Source organism: Notothenia rossii, assembly GCF_949606895.1.
Source record: "Notothenia rossii genome assembly, chromosome: 3".
In the NCBI taxonomy this organism is placed as follows: domain Eukaryota; kingdom Metazoa; phylum Chordata; class Actinopteri; order Perciformes; family Nototheniidae; genus Notothenia; species Notothenia rossii.
The window spans coordinates 9,398,386-9,420,752 of record NC_136901.1 but is presented as its reverse complement, the minus strand read 5'-3'; the positions used below and the strand labels follow the sequence as shown (position 1 = coordinate 9,420,752).

Here is a 22,367-nt window from a genome sequence, read left to right as displayed (position 1 = left end):
GTTTTCTGTTTTATAGATCTATTCTCATCAACAATCTTTGTTTGTGACGTAAAGAGCATAAGAGTCACGTTTCTGGACCGGACACTCTGAGTGGATGCAGTCACAGCCAATCGGAGTCTGATTAAGAGGGTTGCCTGTCAGTTCTGTTTTTATTGTACTGAAATGAGAGCCGGTATAATTCCACTCGCGATAACAAAATAAAAGTTGGAATACGATCTTTTAGTGTTTTGAAAGTAAACTGAGGTATGGCAAAGAAGTTTACTGCAGCTGAGGCTTTGGAGCTGATTTTTCAAGGGGACGATGTTGATGAAAATTCAGGCGAATCTGCTCAGCATGCCATGTGTGATATTGGACGTGATATATCATGTGTACTCTTCAAAATTGGCAGGACAAAAAATGACAATTCCTCACAAAAAAACTCCCATGGACACTGCCCAAAAGAATGGGCATAACTAATGAACAGAATAAGTTAGAATCTTCTAATCAGTTCTGATACAATGATAATAAATGTTCAACCTCCATTTTTTATTTATTTTTTATTTATGGGCAAATATCCCCTATTATAGTGTATATACGTCTCTAATGAGTGACATATATCATTAGCTGAGGTTGTGCTGATTTCTGGGATGTGTAAAACTTGATTATACTGCAAAGAAATGACATTTTATTAGGCAAAACACAAACATATACACAAACGGAAATGTCCTATGTGGGTCTCAGAGGGTTAAAAGGGTTTATTTGTGCCTTGCTCAATTTAGCCAATAATACCCTCCTCTTAGGTTTGAACTCAAATCAAAGTCTTTACTTTTGAATGCCTTTATATAATTACTGATTAATGGGTCATCTCTGCATTGTGATGGTTTGCAGGTGGTGTCCCATCAGCACGCTGGATAGTGAATTTTGACCTGGACTTGACAGATGGACTGGTGCTAGCCGCTCTGCTTGCGGCCTACTGCCCGTTTCTGGTCAGTGTGTGTGCACGCGTCTGTTCATTATGTCTTTAAATGACTCTGTGATCAATGTGACAGGGACGCAATGGGGAGGGGGGTGCAATTCACAAACTGTCTGTCAAAACAAAAAGTCAAAATAGAGAAGTATATGCAACCTAATTATGTTTACAAGAAAAGAAACGAAGTGACGTAGAAAAAATAGATCACAATGTAAAAGTCACAGATAAACCTTAGCATCAGTTTTTTATGTGTTCCTACCTGCTTTGTTCCTGATTAGATCTCCAGCCTTCGGAGGATGTACACCACAACCAACAGCCTGGAACAGATCCTTCACAACAACATCATAGTAGCCCAGGCTTTAACAGCACTCTCTCTCAACCTAGATGTTCAGGTAAATACCAGATGTGACCAAAGGGATGCTTCTAACAGCAAGATAAACCAGGCCTATTTTAAGAAAAAAGGTATCTTAATAAGTCCGATCTCAGTTTAAATGAAAAAGTAGCCTGGTCCCTGCTCCATCTCAGGTAAACCAGTGTTAGAAACAGTCAGCCTTCCTTTATACCTCCTCCCAAGTATAGACAGGGTATCCTTTCAGTATGAATTTGAAGATATTAAAGGCAGATCGTATCCTATCAATGTCATAGGCTTGGTTTTGTGGAAACACTTCTTTACACATACCAGAGTTAATCTGTGTGTTAAGATCAATGTACTTCACTGCATAGGAATTTACTTAAATCAATGCATTTAAATACTGGTGGACATATTGAGTACAGATTAATATCATCCGCATTGTAAATCCAAGCAAATTTGACAGAGAAATATTAGCTAATTACTGCATTAATTGCCCTATTTATGACTTATTTAGCAGACCTGATGTTCAATATATCACAATGATTAGGTCAGAGATTAGGAAGCACTTCCTTTATGTTTGTGTGTCCCTATAGCTGAGTGTGTGTGTAATGTGTTCAGCCCACAGATTTGTCAGACCCTAATCCAGTACAGATGTTAATCCTGTGTGTTCACCTGTATGAGAGGCTGCCTCAGTACCTGCCACTGCAGACCATCACTCTTTCAGGAGGCCTGCACAGCACTTTCAGCAAACAGGTAATTTACACACACATACACAATACTGATTTGGATCTAAGAAGGCAGCTAAACAAAAATTGAACTGCATGCCTTATAAATCAAATAAATGAGCATGGTGAAGCTGAAAATAGCTTGGATAATAAGCTCCCAGACAGATAACGACACACAGACACACATTAACAGGATTATAGACACACACATACATTTAATGAGATTATAGACACACACACACTAACAGGATTATAAACATAGACAAATATACATTTGGGTAATGATCCGCATTGTTAAGTTAAGCCACATTACAAGCCTAACAAAAGTAGATGTCAGTTTGCCTGTACGGAGGAAGATTTATTTGTCGTTTTGTTTTCTGGCAGGGCCATTTGTTTGCTGGGGATGTGCTTGTGTGTGCCAAAAGCTGTTTCTCTGTGTGTTTTTGGGCTGCAGGTGCGTCTCAGAAGCCGATCATCTGAGCCAATCAAATACCAGGTCTACATTTTAGGAGAGGATGCCCATCTCTTCTCCCTCCCTAATGGATCTTCTGTCACCATTCCTCCAAAGTATGTTTTTTAACTAGAAAATAAAAACCACTGCTTCTCACAGTCCTAATTTTACAGTATCTCACATCAATTCAGAAAATGATCAGGTATGTGTTGCGGCCATTTTACAGGGCTAGCACTGAACTGGCCGTGCAGTTCAGCTGCTCCGTCTTTCAGCCGATGGAGGCCGTCCTCCTGCTCATCTCTAGCTTTCCTTCTGGCCTGAGCAGCACCACCCTCGCCTTCAATCTGAAGACCCACGTCAGCCATATCACACCCACAGTAAGTATCATGTTACCTTTACGCTTACTTCACTACTGCCATAGTTGTCTTCAAGGCTCACATTCTGATTTGTCATTCAGTTGGCTGGACCAAAAGGATATACATGTTTGCCTCTTTTACATTCTTTGTTTTGTAAAATGAAACACCACGTTGTTCAGAGTGTGTGAAAAAGATTTAGTAGATAAAAAAACTGTGTGTAGAAAGTTGGGATTTTTCCGCTATAAGAATTTCTTCATGGCCAGAAATGCTGTTTTTTCCTACCTATCTATCTATCTATCTATCTATCTATCTATCTATCTATCTATCTATCTATCTATCTATCTATCTATCTATCTATCTATCTATCTATCTATCTGTCTGTCTGTCTGTCTGTCTGTCTGTCTGTCTGTCTGTCTGTCTGTCTGTCTGTCTGTCTGTCTGTCTACCCCGCCGTCCATCCGTCTGCCTACCTACCTACCTACCTACCTACCTACCTACCTACCTACCTACCTACCTACCTATCTACCTACCTACCTACCTACCATGCCAGTATTTTGTAATACAGTGTGTTTTTGAGAGCAGTTACAGAGATGCTGCTTCTGTACTGTCTCTCACTAGAACACTGTGAAGTGCAAGTCTCCATGCTACCAGCAGAAAGTGATCCAAGTGCCCATAAATAACCCTTTCAAAAAAGAAGCTACGTTCAGGTAGGTGTCGTGTGTCCACGCCCACATGAAATACGGAATCAAAAAGGTCCACATTATGCATACACGATTTATGACTTTATATGCTAACTTTTTTAAGGGTCTGTGCACCCAAAGCTAAAAGAAAACCTAGTAGAATCCAGGTGACATATGTTTTATTTACCCAAGTTTAAGATACTGTGATTACATTTGTGTTTTGCATTGCTTACTACACTAAACAATTCATAAAAAACATCAGCAATGTGACTCCAGAGAGAGTCTTGGTATAGTGTGTTTGTCTGTTTGTGTTCTATTGCTATATTGAAGCCTGATTTCCTTATGTGTTTGTGTGTTTAGGGTGGGGCTGGTGGAGTCTCTATTCAACCCTGTGGAGCCTGAAAAGAAGAAAAGCAGCCCTGTTCAAAAAGCATCCTCTAATACCAAGTAACACACACCATTTTCACAAACCTAATACACACAATCTAAGACTGGTATACTGTATAGACACATAGTACACACACAGTTAAAGAAAAGGTTTGACACCTGTCATCTTTCTTGCTGAGAGTTGGATAAGAAGATCTATGAGACTGTCATATGTGTTCAGAATCAGAAATCCTTTATTCGTCCCACAGCAGGGACATTTACAGCGTTACAACAGCAAAGAGACAGTGCAGATGAAACATGAAGCAAAAACCAGCAGCCTGGTAGATTACCTTAGCATAAAGACTTAGAAAGAAACAGTAGCCTGGCTCTGTGTAAAGGTGTCCTTGTTCTTGGTAAGAAATCAAATATGTATAATTCCTAAATTGTCAAAGTATTCCGAAGCCCAAGTGTACAAAACAGAAAGCACTCTGAAGTAAGTGTGGGGGAAACTTCTGAAGCAATTGGAGTCAGGACTCAAAGAGAGACACGATGGAGAGCTGGAGCTTTGATGGCAAACACTGACGGTTTATTTGGAGCTTCTGCCGGAGAATTCACAAGACATGTCACGGGCCACGGTTTGAACATACGGTTGAGATGCCACAATAAATTCTGAGGAACTTTACCCCAGACCCATGTATTTAGCTAGTTCAGAGAGAATAATCAACATTGTGCATAACAAGATAGAAGCATAACACCTCTATCAGCTGACGCCAACAGGCAGGAACAGGGAGACAAAACACTGAGAGCACAGCAGCCAAGGTTACAGGTGCACGTGCTCAGTCAGGACAGTATGAACTGATCAACTGGGTCAAAGTTATGGACCTTGGAAAATATTTCCCCAACACAAAGTACATCAAATTAAACATATTAAGCTACTGTAGCCACAATACTATACAGATTTTTGCAATCCTATATTCACCTGCTTTTGTTTGAGATAAATATGGATAGATTGCCAAACTATTTTTTAAGAATGAAGATCAAATTAATGGTTGATATTGTCTAAATACAAGCGAAGACAGAGAATTCAGTCTGATAAACCGTTATGCATTCAGTGTCTTAAGCAGTCTCTTGCTACTTTTTTGAAATCTCAATAACAAATAAAATCATTTATCAGGGTGTCCACGGGGTCTTAAAAAGTAAAACTAAGGCTATTAAAAAGTATTAAACGGCATTTTCCAAGGTGTTACATTTTGTAGCTTGTTTCCAATAAGTATATAAATTGTCCAAAGAGGTTGTATTCTACAGTCTGCATGAATGTAATCATTGCGTAGGTGTGTAGTGTGATTCTGTGTACTTTATTTATGGCATCCCGTTGGATCTGACGTCATCCGAACAGGATAACAAATCTGTTTGTGTTGCATTGTTCATTGACCTAGCCAAAGCATTTGATACTGTAGATCACCACATTATGTCTAATGTTATGTTGGTGTCTCGTTTCGGTCATAATGCCATTTGTTGGTTTCAGAGTTATCTAACCGACCGTACTCAATGCGTCAGGTTGGGTAGCACTGTCTCTGACCCTGTCACCTTGGAGAAGGGCGTTCCACAGGGCTCTATTTTGGGGCCTTTGCTCTTTTTATTATATGTAAACAATATTTGTAATCAGATGCAATTTTCTACCTATCATATGTATGCTGATGACACTATTGTATATTCATGTGCTCCTTCTCTGGACATGGCCGTTTCCAATTTAAAATCTGATTTTATCACGCTGCAGCATGCACTTCTTGATTCCAAACTGCTTTTGAACAGTAAGAAAACCAAAGCAATGCTTTTTGCTCCCAAGTCAGCATCCTCTTGCCTCTCCATTGACACCCTTGATGGCGTCTCTGTTGAGTTTGTTGATATCTACAAATATCTTGGCTTTTGGTTGGACAGTAATCTGAACTTCAAACACCATATCGAAGTTCTAACAAAGAAATTGAAATTCAGTCTTGGCTTCCTTTACAGACTTAAATGTTGTTTTTCAACTTCATCCCGTAAAAGGTTGGTCTCTGGCTTATTCCTGTCCCAGCTGGACTACGGTGACACCATTTATAGATTTGCCTGTCCTACTGTCTTGGCCAAACTTGACCCACTCTACCATGCTGCACTGCGTTATATATCAAATGCACCCTATAGGACTCATCATTGCACACTGTATAGCCTAACTGGATGGTCCTCACTCACTATGCGTAGGATGCAGCATTGGTTTTTATTAATGTATAAAGCCATTTTAGGAAATCTTCCACTCTACATATGTGCCAGATTTGCTCCAGTTTGTGACTTTTACAACCTCAGATCCAGTGTCTTGATACGGTTCCAGGTTCCTGCTGTGCGGACTGAGGCTGGAAAAAGGAGTCTCTTTTATTATGGTCCTTGGTCTTGGAATGACCTTCAATCACGCCTCAAACTGACGGCACTTGTTTCTATAGCCTGTTTTAAATTGAAGTTGTCAGAAGTCCTTACCACCAGCTGCTCTTGCAGTAATAAGTAGTGCCTTTCTTACTGTCCTAATGTGCACAATGTAGTAACTGCTTTTTTTCGTCTTTTGTTTTCTTAGTTATGTTCTCTGTATTTTATATGTTTGTGTTATGTGTTATGTGTAACGTTGCTGCCTTCTTGGCCAGGTCAGCATTGTAAATGAGATTTTATCTCAATGCTTTTTTATCTGGTTAAATAAAGGTTAAATAAAAATAAATAAAAATAAACATCGCACGCTCACGGCTTGATAGCGCGCTGAGGTCCGTTTACGCCGGTTGTTAAACAACATCGTTATGGGGAAATGCAAGTTTGCGTCCAAATGGTTGCAAGATAAGGAGGAAAGACAATCAATACTGTATATAGTCAATGTGTCGCCAATGTAACCGGTTAAAACTCCATGTGGCGATGAGGTCTTAAAATGTATGGAAAGGGTCTTAAATGGAATTACATTTGACTTCAGGATTCCTGCAGATATTCCAGTTGCGGCTTAGTTAGATAGTTCCCTATCTAGCTCCGAGCTAGAGCTTTTCTGGTTCAGCTCCGGTTTCACTTTTCTGCTCCCGCTTTGTTCACACCACTCAGAGCCGGGATGGTGCTGCCGCTGCTGCGTCATGACGTGACCGTTTACATCGCTGATTTGCTCCCCAACGGCGCTCACAACAACAACAACAACAACAACAACAACGGGGGACTGCGTCGGGTCGATGATCGTGTTGCTTTTAAAGCAAAGCCAGATTAAATTAAATAACGACTTATCCAACCTTATACTTTTCAACCTGTGCAGCCCATGTATGGATTCCATCCGATAGCTGCTATAATAAAAAAACAAAACGTCTGCCTCTCTCCACAATGATCAATAACAGTGAACGGATGGTCAAAGTAAGGTACAAATAAACAGAATCACACAAAGCCTGGTTAGTGTTGCCTGACTTTATAAAGTGTGTTTCTTTTTATAAGTGTGTGGTTGCCTTCTAGTCACTTTGCTCAGCACTACTCCTTGTAGGCAGGCATGACGAGACTCTTCAGTCGACCCATGTTCAGGGGAGGTGGGTTTAGTTTCCTGCACGCTTCGACGTAAGAGAGACGTTAGCGACGCCGCCTCTTAGCTCCGAAGCTCTTGCTTCTAGACCGACAATTTTTTGGAGCTGGAAGTGAACCGGATTCCGGAGCTAAGAGGCGGCGCCGCTGCGGTGTGAACAGGAAAAACTGTACTTTTCAGGCTCCAGCTCCGAGCCGGCGCTGAAAACGCGTTGGTGTGAAAGGGGCATGTGTCTTAAGCAATGTCTTGCTACTTTTTGAAAGCTCAATAACACATACAATCCTTTCTGCACAGTGGTTTTACTGTAGCTTATCAAAATAGCTTATTTAGCAAAAGGACAGGGTGATTCTCCTGCTGCTCAGGGCTTCAGAAGCTAGATAAAGGTAGAGAGAGGTACAGTATGAGCTTACTCCTCAGAAGAGTACCGGGTTGTCATTAAGGAAAGCTGGTTAGTATGCATCTCTCCCCACCTGAGACACCTTCAAAGCATCAAACATTGCACTTCCTCCTCCTCCTAATCAGGAGTCGACTATGAGGAGAACTGAGTTCATCTCTGGTGCAGCTGTATCAGGTTGTGTAGTATGATATCCATACACTGTGAATGATTATGAATTTCTTCCCTCCTCTCCCGTCTTTCAGTATAAAGAAGATGACTTCAGACAAGAGTTACGGGGATGAGATGGAAGGGAAGAGTTCAGACTTCAGTTAGTACATCACACACATCCACACATGTTACTTAATCACTGTTAATGTGTGTGTGTGTATACAACTTTATTCGTGTCTGTTTGGTGGTGGTCCATTTCAGTTTGTCTGTGTGCACAGGTGGTGAATGCAGTGAATTCCTGAGTGCAGTGAGGAGTGTTTGTCTGAAGCCAGGCCAAGCAGACACTCTGAACATCCACTACCTGCCCTTCTTCCCGGGCACCAAGTACTGCTCCGTGTTGCTGGGTTGCCCACAGGTCAGTGTCCGTGTCATGTGTGTCTATCCCTTGAAAAGATTTGTAATACATATTTTGGTCTATAACTTGAACTATGAACACTGAATTTTGAAGCTTCTAAATGGACCATTTACAGTGCATATTTACCTTATAGGTGGGAGATATGGTGTACATGGTGAAGGCCACAGCAGAGTTGCCTCTTCCCTCCCCTCTTACCGCTAGGCCCAGTGCTAACATAGTCTCCATCCCCAGCAACTCCGGTAGGAAACCTGTCTCCATAATATATATATATATATATATATATATATATATAAAATACTTTAGACCATTATGGCACAATCAGAGGTAAACTATATGATATTAACTGTAGCTGTTTTTCCATTAACACTTTTAAACATTACCCACCTACTAACCTACACTGATATCAAATAGATGATCATTAATCATTTTAATTCATGTATCATTTACATAATTGTTCCTTTTCCTCAGACAACATATTGTTATGACATTGAAGTGGCACTGTTAGTAATATAATCACTTAAGCTGTATCACCTAAATATGAAGTAGTGTGTGCATTGTTATTAGCTGATCCAATAACTTCACTGTTTTGTTCCACCAACAGACCCAGCTGTGTTAGTATCAGTACTCAGCCTACACTGCAAAGTGGGCCAGGTGTGTGAGGAGTTGCTGCGTGTGCCTCTGATCAATATGGCTCGGGAGCAAGCTCTAGCTCTCTGGGGTCAGCGCAGCATGACCGCTGATGAATACAGGAGACGCATGATTACACACACTCTGCATAGCAGCACCGTGAAGGCGACCACTGCTGTACGTAAGCTCTCCAAACAAATGGTGGATTCCCTGTTGTCCATATTTTACTTTCTGTCCCTCTTGTCTCTTAGGCCCAACTCTTCAGAGGTGTTTACCAAGGTGAAGAAGTGGAATACAGCGTGGAGGTTTCTTTGCCACAGAAATTTGCTTTACCCAGTACCGTTACAGTACCTGTAAGAGAAGAAACCAGAACCCCATGGGAGAATCCTGCAGGTACACACACATGAGAACATACAGAATGTGTTGTTGTGTGAATGATATGTGAGTAGATGTCATGGAATGCATGAGAACGAGACATCCTGAGGTGAAAAGGTTTACACTACTCCTTTAATTATCAACATCCTTCCCTTCATAAATCTCCTTTTCTGTGAGGTCATTAGATTGTGGCTGTGTGGACATCCCAGTACGTTTCCAGGCGGACTGCGTGGGCCAGTTTACCTGTCAGGTGATCCTGAGGTCCTGGTGTGATACCAGGGTCTATGTTCTTGAAGCACAGGTTACTTCACAGGTAAATATCAGCTGATATCGACCTTAGTCAACCTGTACATTGTATTATAAGTAAAAGCAGGGTCCCTGCGGGGTCTTAAAAAGTCTTACATTTGATCATCTCAATTTAAGGCCTTAAAAAGTCTTAAATATGATCAAAAAAATAAGAAAGGTCTTAAATATGATTTAGAAGGTCTTAAAAATTATCGGATTTGAAAGGTACTTCTTTGTAGCGATCGCGTCTAAATGTGTGTTGTGGGAAATGTCCGGGCTGCAAAGTAACCAGTACGGTAAGAGCCTTTCAGTTCCCCCCAACAATTTGTATTGAATTAAATCAACATGGAACCAGTAATCACTAACTGTGTTTCCCCCGGCCCCTTATCGGAGAACACCCAGCTAGTAACCTAGCAACCAAGCTTCAGCTAGCGGCAGTCAGAAACTCAGGTATCTTCGAATCTACTTACAAAGAAATATGGGGAAGTTTAAGTTCAGCCGTATTTGGTTGGAAAACATCAAATGTATTGCTTGGTTGAAACCAGTTGAGGGGAACGTGTTTGAAGCCCGCTGCACCTTTTGCAACAAAAAAATAGTGTTTGTTTAGCTAAAGCAGCGTTAGCTAGTGCAGCAGCTCCCGCAACAACACCGGGGGACCTCCAGGCGACGTTTGGGTCTACTTCAACCCTAAAAGCGGAGGCGCTGTGGATGCTAAATACCGTAGTTAAACACCAATCATACAACAGCAACGATGAAAGATTGTAGCCAAGGCAGCAGAGCTCTGAATGTAGCTCTTGTCACTCTCACACAACCTTTTGGCTAACACGCTAACATAGTTCAGTGTACTGTTATGCTGTTATGTTCAATCATCGTTCTTATGTTGAACATGAATAAATGTACTTTGTAAGTAATTATGGGACGTATTTCTTCTTTCATAGCAATTTTCTTAAATTCTGTTCAAAGTGGTCTTAAAAAGTCTTAAATTTGAGTTGGTGAAACCTGCAGGAACGCTTAAAAAAGGTTATTGGTTTTTGTGGTTTATGGATAATGTTAATACAACTCATCTGTGACCACAGGGAGGATCCGTCCACTTGGACTTCAGATCACCTGCTCACCGTTCAGTCACACAAGACATACCACTGGTGAGGAGAAAGAGAAAATGCATTTATCAGATCCTGTGTATAAGGAGGCAATGATAAGTAAAGAACACTTGTTATTTTTCATGTGTAAATTCAGTTTTCAGCCTTTCAAATATAGCGATTTAGTCTAGATAGTGTTCTGCTTATTAAGCATTATCCTAAAAGCCATTAATTATTATGAATCATTTTAGAGGAATCTTCCAAAATGACAATCTGATTGCTTGAAAATGAGTGGAAGTCATAGACGGCAACCAAACATGTGTGAAATGTATAACTATATATTTGTACATTTTATAACTGGACTAAAACTATCATATTCAAAGTTTTAAGTCAGAAAAATAGAAAATGATTTAATGACAGCTTTGTAAAATTGCTTTTAACATGTTTTAAAATCTTTAAAAGTTTGTTTGAGTCAAATAATCATGCCTATGTTTCTCGCAGCACAATGAGACCCACCAAGACTGGAGAATGCAGGCAGAGGTGTATGGAGGAGGATTTTCTGGCCCAAACGTTTTGAATGTGCCAGCAGGGACCAGAGCCTGCTACCCCCTCACCTTTCACCCTTCTGCACGATGCACTGTCACGGTAATGCCTTTCTTTGTAATGGTTTCAATGCTTATTTTTCTCTCTGTGTGTTTTGATTTGTCACAATCTTATTCAACACACACTTTCTGATTAAGACTGGAGCCATACGAGAACGGTAACGCAAACAAACCGAATTCGATATCAAAAAAGTCTTCCGTCACCAGAAACGTGTCAGTTCACACGAAAGCGCTGGAGACGCTGTAGTGCATATGCCGGGCCTGTAACTGGCGCTGTACTTCTGCCACAAAATACACCAAAAGCAGCGAAGAAGACTTCCCGCGCATGGTTGCCATGGTTGCCCTTCTGTTTATTCTTTATTTAGTGCTCCTGCTGTAAATCTCTCCGGTAGTCCACCAGCAGAGGACAAACACCCACCTCTCCGCCTCTTCCAAGGGACGAGGGAACCGTGCGGCAGAGTTTCCGTTAGATTTTTTTTTACGCCGGTCAACATGTCCGCTAAAGTTTTTCAAAAAAATTTGAAAAGTGCCGGTCAGAGGTCTTCTTTGTTAATTATTGAGCTTTAAAACAAATTGACAACGACTCTATATAATAATATAAGAATAATAAATGGAGCCTCTCTTTTCCTCCCCCACATCTCTGAGCAGGAGAGGTGGGGAGAGGCGGGGCTATTGCTTCAACGGTATAGGCGTAGACACGGAGCTGTTTGCCCCCCAGAGCGATTCGTCCGCAGATCTACCCACCTAGGGACCCGTTATCGTTTTCTACGTTTCCATGTCGGCCTTGTGTCGCAGAACCGTCTATGATAGAGAACTGTAGCGGATACGACCGTTAGTGCTCTCGTGTGGCTGCAGCCTTACACTGAAATCTTTACAGTGTGGTAGCTATGAGTTTGAATGTATTCAGGATCAATCAAGCATCAATGCTTAGGTGACAAGCCCGCTTTCAAATCCCTTGCCACCATTGCTCATCCACCAAACCCTTCTGTTTGGTCTTAGTTCTTGTTAGCCCGTTCCGCTCCATGCTCTCAGGGAACAGTCAGCTTGAGTGCAAGAATTATCCTCGATGCCTCAAACAGCAGCCTGTGTAGCTGTTAGGATGATATCTGGGAATGTAAGCTTCCTCTGGGGCCAACATCATCTTTCAGGGCTTTCTGAGAATGTTACAGATATTTCTTTAACTGTAACTGAGCTTTCTCTTTAAAAAGAATAGTTTTACGAGTGAGACGTTAATAAAGAATGTGTTCCTAATCCAAATGGCTGCTTGGACTTCATCCCTACTCACACAGGGCAAGCTGTCCTTACATAATGACCATGACGGTACTGAGCACGTGTTCACCCTGGGAGGAGTGGGAGAACACCCCCTGCCTGTGGACCATGTGCTACTACAGTGCTCAGCAGGTCAAACTACACACACAGTGATGAATGTCCCCAACTACAGCCAGAACAAACTCACTCTCAAGGTACAAGCAGACATGCAAAAACATCCACACAAATGGCTACTTGCTATCAAGGTTTACTATTATGCAAACTGAATATCTGTTTCTTGTCGAATAATAGAATCAATTCACAGACGTCAAACGTTGTGTTTTCTAGACATTGCATATTGTGCCTTTCCTTTCCTTCTGTATTAATGGTTGTTGTCTGTCATGTGTGTTTGTGTACATGCATATGCACATTCATGTAGGCGGAGACAGACCTGTCTGTTGTAAGTGGCCCCCCCTCCCTGGAGATTGAACCTGGTCAAAGCGCCCCATACACCCTGGCTGTGTTGTCATTGAAACGAGGAAAACAAACAGGTGATTCCCCCCCCCCTGCTGCATGTTTGTGATTGTAGATGTTGTGCCGTTCGTTAGTTAAACAGTTGGAAGTTAGCTGCGCTCAAATGTCAGCTCATTTGTTTATCAAAGTTTATTCAATTTGCTTAAACAGATGCACAAAGACTATAACACTCTTGGTTTCCTTTGGTCTTATGTCTGTTTAATCACCTATGTTCAAATGTTGGTGATTAACTGTGTTCTGTAATGTTGTAGTCATTGTGTTGCATGTTTATGAATTGGCAGTTGAGTAGAAGAAGATGGTACACAGGAAATAAAAAGACTTCTATGAGTGGACAGCATGCTCATTACGATGCATTGATTCATTTTCATCAACTAGATGTAACTCAAAGAACTTAAAACCTAAATACATAGTTAAAAACGACCTAAATAAATAATAAACGTAGCACTTTTTCTTGCAGGCAATGTGTCATTTACAGAAATGTATAACATACAGGAGGCAGACAAGCATGAAGGTAAGCTTCGTGTTGTACCATGTACTGCAGATGAACCATTTAGAGCGCTTTGACTTGATTAAACTATTGTGTGTCGGAGTGTTGGCATTTATTCTGGATATACGTATGCATGTGTGTGCCTGTCATTCAGGAAATGTTCCCGGGTGCTACAAGGTTCATTTCTCTCTGGAGATCATTTGTAAGCCAGCAGCGCCTATCAAGCTCATAGTTGTACAGTGTGTGGCTCAGGTAAGTTCTGCAAACACACTCGCACCTTTCCATCGGTATTTACTAACCCTTGCTAATTACCTTCATGGTTCAAATGTTGCATCGGCACATTTAATCAGACTTGGGGAGTATACCAAAAGCTAAACTTGTAACTTGTTAATCTCTCGTTGAAGAAAACACTGTTCGAATGTTTTCATCTTTCAAGAGGTAGAGGCAAAGATATGAGTAGAGAACGATATTTTTATTGAAGGAGAAGACGTGGAGGAGAAGTGTTTCTGCTGCAGGCCACTGTTACAGGAAGCCTAATCTTCCTTCTTCTCTAAGATCAAAACAACATCAGAGAAGTGGAAACAGGTGTCATCTTTGAAATGTCTTTCCCAGAGCTCAGTTGCCATAGAGATCCCTGTTAAAAACCCACGAGGGGAGCCGCTGAGGCTGGATGTGCACCTGGAAGGAGACGACCTGAGTGGAGCCAACCGGGTATCAATTCCTCCAGGGGAGACTCTCACCTACAAAGCCACCTTCTCCCCTGGCGCAGTGGGGAAGAGCACCGGCAGGTAGGAAGCAATGCAGACCACCCGACTTCTTGTTGGAGAAGGGGGTTAATTAAAAAGGTTCCCCTACACAATTGATGATTGAAAGTATTAAATACGTTGTTAGATTGATCCAAAAGGACATATTTGCCATTGTTGTGAATGTGGTCCATATATAGTATTACATTTGGTTGGTGTTTGTTCTCTGCCAGTGTGGTGTTCCAGTCAGAGCAGACAGGGGAGTTTTGGTATCAGCTGGAACTTTATGCACTCCCTCCTCCGGTCTTCAGGCTACCAGAGGACTGCTGTCCACTGGGCAAGTAGGTGCACACACACACACCAAGACACACAGTATCTCAATGCAAGGCTTAGATACACCCATGCATGACATAGTTTTTTGTGGCATTACATCCGGGAGCCAATATTGGTGATCAGCTTTCAAGCAGGTGTGTGTGTGTGTGTGTGTGTGTGTGTGTGTGTGTGTGTGTGTGTGTGTGTGTGTGTGTGTGTGTGTGTGTGTGTGTGTGTGTGTGTGTGTGTGTGTGTGTGTGTGTGTGTGTGTGTGTGTGTGTGTGTGTGTGTGTGTGTGTGTGTGTGTGTGTGTGTGTGTGTGTGTGTGTGTGTGTGTGTGTGTGTGTGTGTGTGTGTGTGTGTGTGTGTGTGTGTGTGTGTGTGTGTGTGTGTGTGTGTGTGTGTGTGTGTGTGTGTGTGTGTGTGTGTGTGTGTGTGTGTGTGTGTGTGTGTGTGTGTGTGTGTGTGTGTGTGTGTGTGTGTGTGTGTGTGTGTGTGTGTGTGTGTGTGTGTGTGTGTGTGTGTGTGTGTGTGTGTGTGTGTGTGTGTGTGTGTGTGTGTGTGTGTGTGTGTGTGTGTGTGTGTGTGTGTGTGTGTGTGTGTGTGTGTGTGTGTGTGTGTGTGTGTGTGTGTGTGTGTGTGTGTGTGTGTGTGTGTGTGTGTGTGTGTGTGTGTGTGTGTGTGTGTGTGTGTGTGTGTGTGTGTGTGTGTGTGTGTGTGTGTGTGTGTGTGTGTGTGTGTGTGTGTGTGTGTGTGTGTGTGTGTGTGTGTGTGTGTGTGTGTGTCAGATGGACCAGGCTGAGCATCCCCCAGGTTAACCCAACAGCTGAGACTATGGAGTTGACTGTAACAAACAGTAACCCCAGAAACTACACACTGGAAATGGATTCTGGAAATACAGTTAGTACATGCTATAACACTCACCTGTGTGCCTCAGCTCTGTGTTCCATTTTATTATTCCAGAACAGATGTATGTCACCGCATACATCTGAATTCTCCTTGCCCCTGGGGAAATTAAATTACCATTTACTTTTGATGTTCTTTGAAGTTGAAAAGATTTGTTTTGCACGTTCCTCAAATGTAATCTCCGAAAAGAACCACACAGTAAACACTTAACAACACATCTTCAAACAAATAGGAAACAGAAACTGCCCTCCTTGCTGTCTCTGAGGAACTGCACACTGCTAAAGCAGCCTCCCTCTCCTCTGTCATCATCCTTCTGGACCTATCTGCTGCATTCAACACGGTGAATCATCAGATCCTCCTTCACACTCTCCAAGAACTTGGAGTTTCAGGCTCTGCACTTTCCCTCCTCACCTCATACCTCAAAGACCACACCTACATGGTAACTTGGAGAGGGTCCGAGTCCGACCCTTGTCAATTCACTACAGGGGTCCCTCAGGGCTCTGTCCTTGGTCCCCTCCTCTTCTCCTTGTACACAAGCTCGCTCGGATCTGTCATTAACCCGTATGGTTTTTCATACCACTGCTACGCTGACGACACCCAATTAATTCTGTCCTTTCCCCGCTCAGAGACCCAGGTCGTCGCACGCATCTCTGCTTGTCTAGCGAAGATCTCTCAGTGGATGTCTTCTCACCACCTCAAGCTCAACCTTGACAAGACTGAACTGCTTTTCCTTCCGGGAAAAGATTGTCCCACTCTTGACCTGACAATCAACATCGGCACCTCTATTGTTTCCCCGACTCAGACTGCAAGGAATCTGGGTGTGACCCTAAATAACAAACTGTCCTTTACTTCAAACATTGCTGCTACAACCCGCTGCTGCAGATACACTCTTTACAACATCAGGAGGATACGTCCCCTCCTGACCCAGAAAGCGACTCAGGTCCTGGTCCAGGCTCTCGTCATCTCACGCCTAGACTACTGCAACTCCCTCCTGGCTGGTCTACCTGCATGTGCCATCCGACCTCTGCAGCTCATCCAGAATGCAGCGGCTCGTCTGGTCTTCAACCTTCCTAAATTCTCCCACACCTCGCCGCTCCTCCGCTCCCTTCCCTGGATTCCAGTAACTGCTAGAATCCACTTCAAGACACTGGTACTTGCGTACCATGCTGTGAATGGATCTGGCCCTTCCTACATCCAGGACATGGTTAAACCGTACACCCCAGCACGTGCACTCCGCTCTGCATCAGCCAAACGACTCGCTGCACCCGCACTGCGAGGGGGACCCAAGTTCCCATCAGCAAAAACACATGGGTTTGCTATCCTGGCTCCAAAATGGTGGAATGAGCTCCCCATTGACATCAGGACAGCAGAAAGCTTGCACATCTTCCGGCGCAGACTGAAAACTCATCTCTTTCGACTCCACTTCGAGCGATAGAATTACTAACAAAGCACTTATATACTAATAAAGGACTGGCTTATCTAAAGCCAGTTGAGTAGCACTTCAAATGTTTTAGCTCTATGAAACCTGATGTACTTATATGATTCTGTTTTCTTCAAGGTTGTATCTTGTTGGTCGAACGCACTTATTGAAAGTCGCTTTGGATAAAAGCGTCAGCTAAATGCAATGTAATGTAACGTAATGTTGGAGTCTTGTTTCCAATAGGAATGAAAGCACTTGCTGTGCATCTGGGTGGAAAGCTGTGGGTTTCCTTGAAGTTGCCCAGCAGTGTGATTTAAAGGATTTAAGCATGAGTGTGTGTATCCTCTCTTACTGTCCCCATGAAAGCTATTTCCTGTATGTGTGTGTTCCAGCTTATTGTGGAGCCCCACTCCTTCACCCAGCTTGGTGTCCGTTTCAGTCCTTCATCCATCGGAAAGGGGAACCACGCAGCAAAGATCACTTTCACATGCCCTCAGGTGTATATACTGTATACACACACAAACACAGAGCAAATTAATTTCATACATCACTGTCCCCTGCCTTCACACATACACACACTAATACACACAGACACACATACTGTAGGTGCAGGGATAGTTTAATTCTCTTCATGCTTCTGCACCAGTGTGGCTGGAGGCATTATGTTTTCAGCTGGTCTTTATGTCCTTCGGTCCCATTTTTGTGATTTTTGGGAACGCCAAGGAATCATTTCTTTAAATTTGGCACAAATATTCCTTTTACCTCAGGGTTGAACCCTATCGATTTTGGAGGTGAAAGATCAAGGTCACTGTGACTTCTCAAAACATTTTTGGCCATAACTCAAAAACCATATGCTAAAATGAATCTAAAAATAGTTATAGTGAGCTGTTGTTAATGTGTTAGTCTTTTCCTTAGTTGCAGGATTGGTGTGTGTTGTTTAGTGGGCGTGGCCTTATACCAGACAGCGAGGAGCCCCTGAGCATCTCATCCCTGATTGGCTCCAAAGCCTCCATCACCATTCCCTTCAGAAACCCCACTGAGCTCCAAGTCGTGGTCGACATCTCACTCACAGGTCACAATCAGTCCTCTTCTTTCTCTAACAGACACTTTGTCCCTCATACGTGTGTTCTCGTCACACTCACATGTTTATAATACTGTCTGTATTGATATGACTTCTTAGATAAGGACCCAAATGGGGCCTCCAACTGCCATCAAATAACTACTGACAAGCAGGTCTTCTCTATCCCTCTGAGACACACTGAAGGTGAGTTACTGATATGGTTTTCACAACATTAGGACAAAAATGATATGGTTACCACGGGTGTTTAATTTATATTTGTTATTTTTAGGTTAGTGGGCAGTACATTTGTTTTTTAAATGTTGTTGACTGTCTTTCATCTTGGCTGCAGGCATTCAGATCAGTGAAGGTGTCAGTTTGGATGTGCCTGTAGTGTTTTTGCCTAACACCATGGAGCTACAGCAGGCCTGGCTCTGCATCACTATGAAGCCCTGCAGCACCCCGGGGAGCAGTACCTGTAACGTGAGGTGTGTGTCTTATTATTATCTGCATAATGCCAGAGTCTATGCCTGAAGGCTGTACTATAGAGAGGCCAAGTCCCTCCCTTTCCGGGGGAGCTCCATGGGACCTTATTTCGGAAAAAGTATGTATTGAAGTCAATGGGGATTATCTTTCGATCGCGTTTGAATTGTGCAACGAATTACACATATGATGTTTGTCAATTTAAAAGATAATTTTGGAAGTCAAAAAAATTAAAATGTGTCGTAAAACTGTGAAGTAACACTTTTTTTTTTTGTGTGAAACCGCTCAATGAACTACATCTCCCGTCTCGCACCACACACCAAGACGGCTGTCACGTTGGCACATTTCACTTCTTTCTTTCAGAATGAGGCGAAAAGTATTAAAAGAGGTGAAAATCACTCCAAGTCTGGGAGTTAGTTGGTTCCGTAAGAGCCAGCATGCGAGATTTGTAGTCTTTCTATTTGCGTATTTTTCATGGTCTTATATTTCAACAGTTTTACGACAAACTGTGACTTTTTTGACATGGAAATGATTTTTTAAGATTGACAAACATCATATGTGTAATTCATGGCACAATTCAAACGGGATCGAAAGATAGGTTTTCTCTCCCCATTGACTTCAATATATAATTTTTTCTAAATAAGGTCCCATGGGTCGGAAGTAGGTGGGCGTGACTTCGCCTCTCTATAAGCATATTTGACAGAGACACAGTTTCCTTGCTAAGGCTGGCTCATCAAAACCTTTCACCTTAAAAAGAGATAATGGTCGACTTCTCATAAAAAGGGCATTTAGTTTGTTGTTCAACTCCTCACCACATTAAATGGATTGATCACAGCCTCCTTCCCCTCATAAGAGCCCATGCAGGCAAAGCACAATAATCCATACGTTTTACAGTTCTGTACAATGGCTTGTGTTTTAATGTGCAAAACTCTTACTGCAAACAGATTAACTGGCTACAATTAGGAGTACAGCATGTAATGTTTAGTTTTTACTCTAAAAAGGCACACTTACAATGTTTCTTAAAACTATTTGATTTCATTATGACTAAATATACAAAAATTGGGTTATAACTTCTCAGCTAAAGAAATGTAGCCTCTATTTTCCTCAGCTTTGTAAAAGTTCAAAATCTTATATCTGACCTTCTGAACACAATTGTTGGTATTTTATTAGATTCTTGCCACAGATATTCTACATTAGTAATATGTCTGACAGGTTTTCACATCTAGTACTGGTTCAGAGTTTATCCCCATTACTGAGTCACACTCACAATCAATATTTCAGGTCAGAGCAGGAGTCGTCCACCATCTGCTGGATTTACCCTCTCCGTGGGATTCCCATGGATCTGCCTATGGAGAGCTCTCCACTTGGCGTGCTCCGTTGTGAAGCGGGCTGCCAGCTGGAAAGGAAGTTGGATGTTCTGCTGACTGGATATGTGCCGGGGAATCAAGTCCGGAAAAGCCAGGAAGGTGTGTGCCAGTTTGTGATATTGAGGACAAGCAGGATCATTTTTTGTACAATAAGGGGATATTTTGAGGGTTATAATTCTGACATTAAAGGTGCTGTACGTAATTCACCGCAACACTTTTTGTTATATTCCATGGAATGCTCTTAACACCCCGATAGCAATGAATATATTAAATGCTTTGACAATAAAAACATTAAAAAATGTCATCTGTGGAAGCCGTAGTACTGTAAAAAGCACGACCAATCATCTGAGCCGGCCCGGCTAAAATAACTGGATGGCCTACCATCTGTGCACAAACTTATCTCGTGCCCTCATTGGTCATGTGTGCGTTCGTGTGTGTTGGAGGAGGGGCTCTGTAAGGAAGTCTGAAAGAAGGGGCAGATTTTTTCTGGTTGTGTACTTGCACATTCGAGCTGGTTCCTCCATTCTTACCTACCCTACCTTTAAGTTAAACAAAAATTGCAGGCATTTTAATTTCTCCTCAAATCTGTTTTGGTTGTCTTTATTTCTAGTTGTCTTTCTTGCACTAACTCAATCACCCTCTTCCCACTGCTTCCTTCCTGACAGTTTCCCAGGTGATGATAGAAGACTTCCTGTGCACGGTTCGTTCAGACAGTGAGACAAAGCGCTCAGATGTGGAAGACTGCCTCTCTGTCTCCGCTGAAGCAGCCAGGAGGGACCCTGAGACTGGAATCATAACACTCTCACTTAATGTAGTCTACAGTCCCCTCAGGCCATGCAGGTAACACTACTGCACACAAACATGAATACACCTGACACACAATGACAAGTACCAGGAAAAGGAAGTACACACTGAGAAAAACATTTGGATAGGAGAGGGAATGTGTCTTTTTGTTGCAGCAGATTTTGAGTTAAATCCTGCCGTTCTGTTGTTAAACCACTGTGGTATTATGAGCTAAAGCAAACACTTTGCACACTCCAGAGAAACCATTGTGCACACAAATACAAATAGAGAAAACATTTTGAGATATACAAACCACAAACTCACACCACATTAAAGCCAAAAGAAAACCGAGAGATGTAGACATACACAACAACACCTATTTACAGAGAGAACTAAACACACAGAGTGAGAGTATACTGCAGACTCTGGGAGCGGCAAACAAATACCTCAAAAGTTAGAAAGCACACAACAGAGAAAGAAATACGCACATTTCCTCTGGATGGAAAAAACAGCAAAAGGATGCTAATAATAAGTCTGATAAACAAAACAAGCACATACTATATAAGCACATTCTCACACACACAGCAGAGGGCATACAAACCAAATGGGTTCCTCACATTAAGCGTTGCGAGTAGACATTGCATTCATTTATTTCATGTCTTCTCCTTCTACAGTACAGTCTCCTCTCTCTCTGCATTCATTTATTACAAACGTTCTACATGTGCTGAGTATTAATGTTTGGAGCTTAGGGTTACTATACTCTTTCCCAGGTAATTTGGGAGACAGGGCAGTATGAAGACAATTAAAGAGCTGTTTGAACATTAAAGCATGGAGACATGTCACAGTAGAGACGCGATTTACAAATATGAAATGAAATGAGCATAATATATGCCTTTTAACCTCAGTGTGACCCAGAGTTCCCGTTAGAATATGTTTTTGCCGGTCAACATGTCCGTTAAAGTTCAAATCTTCCGGACAACATTTGAAAAGTGCCGGTCAAAGTTCTTCTTTGTTATTTATTGAGCTTTAAAAAAAATTTATATGATTCGATATTAAACAAACTAATTATAGTAGATTAATTATTCAAACGTGAACGGAATTTACAATAACACGGGAATAATAAACAGAGCGCTCTCTCCCTCTCCTGACAGCCCGTCAGTATCATGCAGCTCGCGGATCAGTAATGAGTGACCCGACAGTAAAACTAAACGTATCTATAACTAGTATAGGTAGTTTGAGAGGTACGTGTGATATTCTAACCTGAAGTGTGTGTTTTGTTCCGCTCACCGCTGCATGTGATCATGCAGAGCTGCGTGTCGACTCGTCAGCAGCAGCTGATCTCTCTCCCCCGCCAGATTAGACTTTACTCGCGTTTATGTCCATATCAATCAAATCCAGCTAGTTCTAGCTAATGATATGACTACCTGCTTATTAAAAGACACCTAAACGATAAGCGTCGCTATGCAACCGGGTGAGGCCGCAAAGTATAGCGCAGCATTATGCATTTGTTTACATGCCCACCGGAACCCCGAGGCATTACCAACAGATCAACGCACAATCCACACATACAGGACATCTCTTTCTCCACATTAAGGGTTAGACATTAGAATTCACTATTCTTGTCTGTCACATACTCTTTTGTCTGTCACATAAGTGGCG

The 22,367-nt window shown here is 42.2% G+C and overlaps 1 protein-coding gene across 2 annotated transcripts in view; it reads left to right on the top strand.

Moving 5' to 3' along the window:
* The window catches only part of LOC307034182 (cilia and flagella-associated protein 47-like), a 52,010-nt gene that overhangs the window by 16,727 nt on the left and 12,916 nt on the right, over positions 1–22,367 (top strand). For both annotated transcript variants that reach the window (XM_079672953.1, XM_079672952.1), the window contains exons 36-63: positions 868–965; positions 1,228–1,341; positions 1,920–2,054; positions 2,481–2,593; positions 2,704–2,854; positions 3,452–3,540; positions 3,874–3,960; positions 8,081–8,145; positions 8,264–8,400; positions 8,534–8,639; positions 9,002–9,204; positions 9,279–9,420; positions 9,588–9,715; positions 10,764–10,829; positions 11,268–11,411; positions 12,658–12,831; positions 13,056–13,167; positions 13,608–13,661; positions 13,792–13,889; positions 14,250–14,425; positions 14,614–14,721; positions 15,481–15,592; positions 17,411–17,515; positions 17,934–18,090; positions 18,199–18,282; positions 18,428–18,563; positions 19,840–20,024; positions 20,591–20,765. In XM_079672953.1, the coding sequence (XP_079529079.1) occupies positions 868–965; positions 1,228–1,341; positions 1,920–2,054; positions 2,481–2,593; positions 2,704–2,854; positions 3,452–3,540; positions 3,874–3,960; positions 8,081–8,145; positions 8,264–8,400; positions 8,534–8,639; positions 9,002–9,204; positions 9,279–9,420; positions 9,588–9,715; positions 10,764–10,829; positions 11,268–11,411; positions 12,658–12,831; positions 13,056–13,167; positions 13,608–13,661; positions 13,792–13,889; positions 14,250–14,425; positions 14,614–14,721; positions 15,481–15,592; positions 17,411–17,515; positions 17,934–18,090; positions 18,199–18,282; positions 18,428–18,563; positions 19,840–20,024; positions 20,591–20,765 (3,454 nt within the window). The remainder of the gene's footprint in view (positions 1–867; positions 966–1,227; positions 1,342–1,919; positions 2,055–2,480; positions 2,594–2,703; positions 2,855–3,451; positions 3,541–3,873; positions 3,961–8,080; positions 8,146–8,263; positions 8,401–8,533; positions 8,640–9,001; positions 9,205–9,278; positions 9,421–9,587; positions 9,716–10,763; positions 10,830–11,267; positions 11,412–12,657; positions 12,832–13,055; positions 13,168–13,607; positions 13,662–13,791; positions 13,890–14,249; positions 14,426–14,613; positions 14,722–15,480; positions 15,593–17,410; positions 17,516–17,933; positions 18,091–18,198; positions 18,283–18,427; positions 18,564–19,839; positions 20,025–20,590; positions 20,766–22,367) is intronic.